The sequence below is a fragment of the Pundamilia nyererei genome, unplaced genomic scaffold, assembly GCF_000239375.1.
Source record: "Pundamilia nyererei isolate P.nyererei 1_Seehausen unplaced genomic scaffold, PunNye1.0 scaffold00001, whole genome shotgun sequence".
Taxonomy (NCBI): domain Eukaryota; kingdom Metazoa; phylum Chordata; class Actinopteri; order Cichliformes; family Cichlidae; genus Pundamilia; species Pundamilia nyererei.
The window spans coordinates 219138-227810 of NW_005187402.1; the positions used below are offsets into that span (position 1 = coordinate 219138).

Sequence of the window (8673 nt, forward strand, 5' to 3'; positions counted from 1 at the left end):
AGGAAACAGGAAGTGCCTGAGACAATACAGCGCTGAGAGGATCCGGAGCCCAGCTGCATTTTTCTGCCTCTAAAGGAGGATGCAGTCCTCATGAAGCTTTCCTCATCAAGGCAGGAAGAGCGCGCTCAGCAGCACTCAAACAAAACCACACAGGAGGTCACCGGGCTGCACACGCCCTCTGACAGCAGGAGACCGCACATACATGCACAGACACAGTGTAAGGAAGAGGACTCCCTTACTACATTTATTTATATTATCTGTATAGCACTTCAGAGCACACCTTTCACTTCATTAAAAGCACATTTTCAAGCACTTTATTTAGCATTGCACTTTAAGCATGGATTTGCACAGTAAAACATTTGCACACAAGAAGTTTAAATATTTATTGACTATTTATTGGGAATTTTAAAATCAGTTGGTAGGCTTGTTTCAGATCCTGCACAGCTGCTCCTCATCATGTCTGTCAGGAGAGAAGAAAGGTGACTGAGATTGAGATTAAGGTTTACCAGTAAGGAAAACTAATGCAAATGTGTGTGTGTGTGAGAAATCTAGGAATAAAAGTGGTGCAAATAGGTGTTTGTACGATAATGATTACTCCCCTTTCTTGCCTGTGTCCTCTTCAAGGTGTTTGGGCAAATGTTTCCCTGGGGGTCCAGACACCATTTAAAGATTCCGGGAGAGACCAAGCGAGTGTGGTGAATCTTTTTGTGCTTGGGTTTTTATAATATTGAGTTTGGTGTAAAATTAAAGTGTGAAATATTTATTAATATAAAAATGTGAAATGTATTTATGCATTTATTTATTCAAACTGGTATATTGTATACTGTGGTGGAAGGTTGGGATTTAAGAATTTACCTGAGAGTGGAAGAATGGTTTAGTCTGTGACAGCTGAACATATTTAAGGCTGCCGGTTGTCATTAGAGGGTTAATTGTGCTGTGAAGAAGCTCGATTAGTGAACTGTTGTAAGGAGAGCTGTATGGCAAATAAATACTTTCTGTTCCACTACACTTCCCTCACTGTGTTTCCAGCCACTAAGGGCCGCCCTGTTACACACACACACACACACACACACACACACACACACACACACACACACACACACACACACACACACACACACACACACACACACCGCCCCCAGCAGGCTTCATGAAGACGCTTCATCTTTGCCACGGCCACCAGGTTGGACTGATTCAGATCACAAAGGTCGAAGGTCACCGCTGAATCAGTACTGTACCGCTGTAAGCTGAACATGTGCCACCTCCTGCAGTAACTTTAACTGTGATATTTTTAAAATCCCCACCGTGATCAGCCTCAGGTCGTCTCACCTGTCTCCTAGTGTGTTCTGGAGGGTTACCTCTACACCCCATAAAAGGATTTAAACACACTGATTCTGAACAGGAAGTTGTTCAGGTGGAGGCACTGCTTCACCTGAGCAGGGTTCCAGGTGAGCTGAGTCTTCATAACGTACCTGTAAATGTGACGGCAGGAAAGAGGTGTGTCCCTCTGGGGTCACCTGGATGAAGTGTGGGAGTTGAGCCTAGACAGAAGGAGGATGAAGAGCTTCAGTTCTTCTCATCAGAGGAGCTGTCCAGCTTCATTCCACCTGTTTGCACCAAAGACGAGCTGCAGAGACGCCTCAGGCAGTGACTGTCTGTGGATTTGTGTCTGTGCCTCACTCACACACCTTAATGGGAAGCAGCTGGGCCAGAGATTTGGGCACACACTCTGCAGCTCAGACTGAGTCCACTCGGGGGCGCTGCAGCCTCACGCAGACAGAAGAAAACTGACACGGTTTCTTCCGTCCGTGCTGAGATTACCGAAGGGAAGTGTGAGGTTCAGACTTGGTGTTTCCTGCTCTGAACACAATCTTTGGTTTTCTGGATGATCGGAGGTAAGCGGACACTTTCAGCTTCCTGCAGACTCACTAACAAAAACCCAAACATGAGGTCTGACACAGACAGAAAGAGGCAGCTTGTTGTTGTCCTCGTCCTCACATCTTTAATTAATGGAATAAACACAGGGATCAGATTATTTATTTTACATTTATAGTATATTCCAGGATGTAGGCACCGGTTGCAGGTTCGAGCCCCGGCTTGGACAGTTGTTGTGTCCTTGGGCAAGACACTTCACCTACCGCCTACTGGTGTTGGCCAGAGGGGCCGATGGTGCGATATGGCAACCTCGCTTCTGTCAGTCTGCCCCAGCTGTGGCTACACCTGTAGCTGCCTCCACCAGTGTGTGAATGTGAGAGTGAATGAATAGTGGAATTGTAAAGCACTTTGAAGGTCTCGAAAAGCGCTATATAAATGCAATCCATTATTATTATTATTATTATTATTGTTGCTGTGATAACAAAAACCAACAATAGCATGATTTGAAAGAGCACTGAGACAAAGAAAGCTTGAATCAGGCAGAAAGGTGAGAGGTGTGCTGGTGGCTCAGGGTGTCATGTTGAGGAGAGCCAGGATGAAGGTCAAGGTCAAAGTCAAATTTATTTATATAGCACATTTCAAACAGCTGATGCTGCACAAAGTGCTTAACAATATAAAAATGGTATTAAAAAGCAACAATATAATACAATAATAACAGTAAAAAAACCAATAATAGGACAGTAAAAGAATTAAAACAATAACTAAACTAATTCAAATAAGGCCAAAATGCTTGGGTCATAGTGTGTTAAAAGCCAGGGCATAGAAATGTGTCTTTAGTAATGATTTAAATTGCTCAAGTGTTTGTGCAGATCTAATATTTAAGGGGAGACTATTCCAAAGTCTGGGACCTGCCACAGAGAAGGATCTATCACCACAGGATTTGAGGTTAGTCCGTGGGATGGACAGCATTAGTTTTGAGCTAGACCTCGTGGTTTTTCCTGGAGCATAGGCAGAGAGGAGCTCAAACAGGTAAGGAGGGGCTCGGGCATTAAGTGACTTAAAAACAAAAAGTAGAAGTTTAAATTGGATCCTGTAGGAGACAGGAAGCCAGTGTAAAGAAGCTAAAACTGGGGTTATATGCTCTCTCCGTTTGGTACCAGTTAGCAGGCGACCAGCTGCATTTTGAACCATCTGAAGACGATGGATGGTGGCCTGATCTAGACCATAATACAATGAATTGCAGTAGTCTAATCTGCAAGTAAGAAAAAGGTGAATAACACGCTCAAAGACGTTAGCCAGAAGGTATGGCTTTACCTTGGCTAGCTGTCTTAACTGAAAAAAACAGGACTGAACTACTGCACTCACCTGCTTAGTCAATTTAAAAGAACCATCAATGTAGACACCGAGGTTTTTTACATGTGTTTTACAATACGAGGAAAGGGTGCCCAGAGTGCACTGGTCAACGCCCTGTAGAGGTTTTCTGGCCTCTGTGAGGAGAAACCTAACTAACTAATGAGGTAATTTATGTTATGTGGGAATGCCTCGGGATCAGCAGAGATTTCTGGAACTGCCTCTGCGACCCGACACTAGAGAAAAAAAAAAAGAAAAGAAAAAAAGACGCTGGTTGCAACTTTTCCATCATTGTAAGAACATAGAAATTTGTAAAGATGGACTTGCAGTGAGCTGAAACATGTTCGCTCATCATCTGTTGACGTAGATCATGTGATCACACTGACTCACACACTGCAGAGCTGATTTAATGTGGTTTTATTGCTCAGGTTAAACATCCAGGAAAACAAATCTGAGAACCTGCAGAAGATTCATGTGGCTTCTGTCCCACACAGATTACAGACTTTAAATATCCAGCACAGAGCCCTGACAAAATCAACACATCATTACTATTATTATTTACACTCTGAACATCTACCAGGACACAGCGACCCTCTCAGAACCGTGGTTATAGTTTGGTTACTTTTTTACCCACATGATGAAAACAGAGCTTTCACCTTTCTGATCAACTCTTACAGACATCGCACAGTTGTTCGGTTAGAAACTCTCTATGAGTGGGGTAAATATTTAGAAATCCACACCCACCTGAACCAAACCCCTACCCGACCAGGAAGTGGATGTTGTTAGGAGGCTAACACTGATTGTCATTAGCTTCTAAACAGACTGCAGGAAGTAGATTCACAGACGAGTTTCTGCTGCACGCTCTTTGTCTCACTGCAACACAAATACAATTCAAGGAAAGATTAGATGAAACTCCAGCCACCTTCAATGTGAGCAGAGGCCATCGCGGAACACCTGGAAACAGCTGTGAGGGCGGTCTCATGTTTGTAGCTGCCATGAAACAGATTCCGTCCGATTACTGTGAGCTGACAGAAGGTTTTCAGAAAGTTGTGAAAAGGTTTGTGAGATCCAGCAAAGCGAGCGCAGCTGCATTCAGAAAGGTGTCCAGCATGAGTTTACCTGATCAAACAAACCAACAAACGGTAAACCAGACAGAGTCCGCCATCTTTACGGCTCCTCGTCGTCACTCTGCTGCGTCTTCTCCTCGCTCAAGCAGCTCTCATCGATGTTCTCCAGAGAGTCAGCTCGCTGCACCGTCAGCTCTGACACGCTGATGCACGGCAGCGTGTTCTGCTCTGGGAACATCCATGGCTTCAGGCCCGGGTTGTGTTTCCTCTTCCACTCCGGGTACTTTACAGAAGCCTTGTAGATCTTCCTCATAGCCTAAGATGACCAAAATGAGATGGGACAGAAACACATTCAGATGGGTCAGAGACACGTTCAGGACACGTTCAGATGGGTCAGAGACACAGCCTGATGGGAATAGAGGTCGTTTACCTTTGGAGCTACAAACTGGGACACCCTGTTCACCACCCACTTTGGTAAAGAACCTGCAGACAGAGACAATGGTGCTGAGGGTCAGGCTGAGTCAGTTCAGTTTAAACATGAAGCACAGATCGAGTTTACAGAGAGAACATTTGTACATAACACATAACACACACACACACACACACACACACACACACACACACACACACACACACACACCACTGACTGTCATCAGTTCTTTTGTTGGATGAAGAAGTTTGTGGACCTTTGACCTACATCTGTCTTGGAATAACCTCAAACCACAGAATCCAGTAAATGGCGTTTCTGCCGCAGGGTCAGATCAAGATCTTCTGACGTTTCTCTCAGAGTGGTAATTTTGGTGTATTTGGCCAGTAGAAGAGGTACTGTATTTAGTACTTCTTCCACTAGCCACAGGTCTCACCTCTGGGGTCCACCTGAGTCAGGTAGTAGAGGGTGGAGCTGGTGGCTCCGTTGGACTGGATCAGGTACCCCGTGAGCAGAGAGACGGCTCGGACGTAGTCCTTCTTTGGAGGATATTTCTGAGGTGGACAAAGGAGCAGTGAGTGATTGACTGCACTGTCCACTTGGCAGATATAACCTCACACATCACACCTCAGTGTGCATCTGTATACTGATGATACTGTGCTCTATTCTCTGGAGTGGTATTTACAATTAAAACTTTCACCTACTGATCTGAAGTCTGTGATTGATTGTGCAACCATGAATCTGCTGGGGTCTGACTGGGTCCTAGTGATAAAGCTCCCCTATGGAGTCTGCTCTTCTAATAAAATGTTTTTGTGTCTTTATGCTCCATATGTCACTAAATGAGTATAAAACCCACCAAGTCACAGTCAGAGCAGTGAAATACTGACCGGGTGTTTGACCGAGTAGTTTATGATCATGTAGTCGTTGCCGAGTGGAAGCCAAGATCTCATCGTCACAAAGTCTCTGTTTTTCAGCGGGCTCGGGCATTTCCCTTCAAACAGAACACAAACACATCCACAAAGGTTCAGACAGAATCAGATATTTGGCAACTAAAAACCAGCTAACCCTTTTGGACCAGCACAGACTCCGGCTCAACCTAACCTCAGTTTGATCTGAATTAAGAAGCAGAAAGTTAGAGGCCACCCAGGTCCTTTAGACCTGAGTCTATTAGATAGATATGATACAAACCACTGCAGCGCAGTACCTGTAATACCTACAGCATGTTCTAATCGCTCTAATAGGATATTATGGTCCACAGTATCGAACGCTGCACTGAGGTCTAGCACTGCTATGCAGATGATACCGAGCTCTATCTGTCCATGAAGCCAGATAACACACGGCAATTAGTTAAACTGCAGGAATGTCTTAACCTCCTAAGACCCAAACTCTTCCACAGCATGCATTTTTAATTTCTCTTTGATATTTGGGCATATTGGGACCTGATGAATGTAAAAACAAAGTATTGCCTGATTTTTTTTTTTTTTTTTAACCTGATTTTTGGGGTGGTTGGCCCGGAAAAGGCCCAACCACAAAAATGAGATCCACATGAGGATATTCATTTAAAATTTCAATAGAACAGTGGCAGTATGTCCTCATAAGTGGATATCAGGCCCATGTAGAGCAAAATTTTGTATTTCGGTCTAGACAACCCAAAATGTGATGTCCACATATGTGGACGCCAGGTCCTAGGGGGTTAAAGACATAAAGACCTGGATGGCCACTAACTTTCTGCTTCTTAATTCAGATCAAACTGAGGTTATTGTACTCGACCCCGAAAAGCCTAGAAATATGATATCTAACCAGATTCTTACCCTGGATGGCATTACCTTGGCCTCCAGTAACACTGTGAGCAACCTTGGAGTCATTTTTGACCAGGACATGTCCTTCAACGCACATATTAAACAAATATGTAAGACTGCGTTCTCCCATTTGCGCAACATCTCTAAAATTAGAAATATCCTGTCTCAGAGTGACGCTGAAAAACTAGTTCATGCATTTATTACTTCCAGGCTGGACTACTGTAATTCATTATTATCAGGAAGTCCTAAAAACTCCCTGAAAAGCCTGACAGACACAGTCTCTACTTTTAAGATTAGGCTTCAAACTTTCCTTAGTTATGCTGCAACAGGTGTAGGATGCTGGGGGAGTCCCACGATGCACTGCGTTTCTTCTTCACTCACTATGTGTTAACAGTCCTCTCTGCGCTGAATCATACCTGTTATTAACCTCTGTCTCTCTTCCACAACATGTCTTTATCCTGTCTTCCTTCTCTCACCCCAACCAATCACAGCAGATGGTCCCGCCCCTCCCTGAGCCTGGTTCTGCCGGAGGTTTCTTCCTGTTAAAAAGGAGTTTTAACAGGAAGTGCTTGCTCATAGGGGTCATATGATTGTTGGGTTTTTCTCTGTATGTATTACTGTAGGGTCTACCTTACAATATAAAGCAACTTGAGGCGACTGTTCTTGTGATTTGGTGCTATATAAATAAAATTTTATTGAAATTGAATCAAATCTTTATTATTATTTATGTATTTATTTATCAGCAGCCACGGCGTAGCCACAGCGGGCTCTGCCGGGAGCCAGCTGCGCCATAGCGGGCCGAGCCCAGGCCCAGAGGCCCAAGATCCCCCCCGTCCCCCCGGAAAAGGCCCAACCGGTTAGAGTATCTTTTATACCTGTCATTTGAGTGTCATGTTAAACCACATCACTGGGTCTCCCTACTTCCACAACATCGATTGCTACTTCCTCTTGTTCCCTTAGGTCTTTGTCCACCATTCACCTTATTGTTCCCTCTGCCTGTCTCACCATTCTGGTGCTGTGCTGAGGTGTTTTATGGCATGTATTACATCACCGCTCAGTAAAGGAACTAACAGGAGTAATATCCCACGTCTGCGTTGACCGTCAGCCTGCCGATGTCATACGTATCGATCATGTTGGTGTCCCACTTCTTCCGGTAGCTGGTGTCATGGAGGACGTCGTACAATGTCTCTGCTGTCACGTCCTTACAGACTATCCTCATCTGAGGCACAGAAAGAGAGAGGGAGAGAGTCAGGCAGAGGTTAGGACCAATCACGCTCAACTCTAACCACCAGTTTCCATGATGGTGTACTGTGACATTTAGATGTGCCATGGGATTTTATTACTTGAACTCTGCAACTGCATGAAATGTTAGAAACATACATATGTTGGGATTGTAGGAGGAAGACGGGGAACTCAGAGGGAACCCACAGTGATGACGCCTAAGAAAAAAAGTTCATGACTTTGAGTCACCTGGTGTCCAGGTTTTCCCTGGTAGTGCTATCTTTAAGGGGAGGGTGTGATGACCCATGAAACAGCAGGTGTGCTGTGTTCTACAGGAGCTGATTGGAGTGCTGCATGAGCTACATCCACACTGAGTTTCTTCAGTGGAACAGCCTGTCTTGGAGATTCTTTACACCCTTCAGTGCTTCCCAGCACAGGATTATCCCGTACTCACAGGAGCACGCTGCTCATGATGAAGAAGGGAGGTCTAGCTCAGCTATTGAGGAAGCAAATATAATACAATCTTATTCCCTTGCCACCAATATTCATGGCTAATGTGCAGTCTGAGGAGTAAATGAACTGCATTTGAATGTCACACATTTATGTGACTTCAGGGATACATGTCTAATTGCATTCACAGAGACTCACAGATCTTTTAGCTGATAAACTTCTTAAACTGTTTAAACTTGATTTTAAACCTGTGGGTTAAATTTTAGACTCTTTAACTAACAGGTCTCCGTGTGTGAGAGTCAGCATCTGTTTTTCTAATCAGCTGAATTCTTCTATTGGGTCTCCACAGGGATGTTGTCTCTCTCCGCTACCATATATTTTATACACTAATGATTGTCGTAGTACACAGGCTAACAGGCATTGTAAGCCTCCTCCATGGTGAAGAGTACAGGGAGTGCAGAATTATTAGGCAAGTTGTATTTTT

At 44.3% G+C, this 8673-nt stretch overlaps 1 protein-coding gene across 2 annotated transcripts in view; it reads right to left on the reverse strand.

Annotated features, from left to right (window-relative positions):
* Positions 1-3626: 3626 nt before the first annotated feature.
* The window catches only part of stard15 (StAR-related lipid transfer (START) domain containing 15), a 15589-nt gene continuing 10542 nt past the window's right edge, over positions 3627-8673 (reverse strand). Inside the window, exons 2-7 of one of the 2 annotated variants that reach the window (XM_005719387.2) lie at positions 7590-7737; positions 5607-5710; positions 5156-5273; positions 4723-4775; positions 4345-4608; positions 3627-4250 (exon numbers count right to left, since the gene is read on the reverse strand). In XM_005719387.2, the coding sequence (XP_005719444.1) occupies positions 4393-4608; positions 4723-4775; positions 5156-5273; positions 5607-5710; positions 7590-7737 (639 nt within the window). In that variant the 3' untranslated portion in view covers positions 3627-4250; positions 4345-4392. Of the gene's footprint in view, positions 4609-4722; positions 4776-5155; positions 5274-5606; positions 5711-7589; positions 7738-8673 lie in introns of both variants that reach the window. The other variant, XM_005719386.2, reaches the window with a different exon arrangement.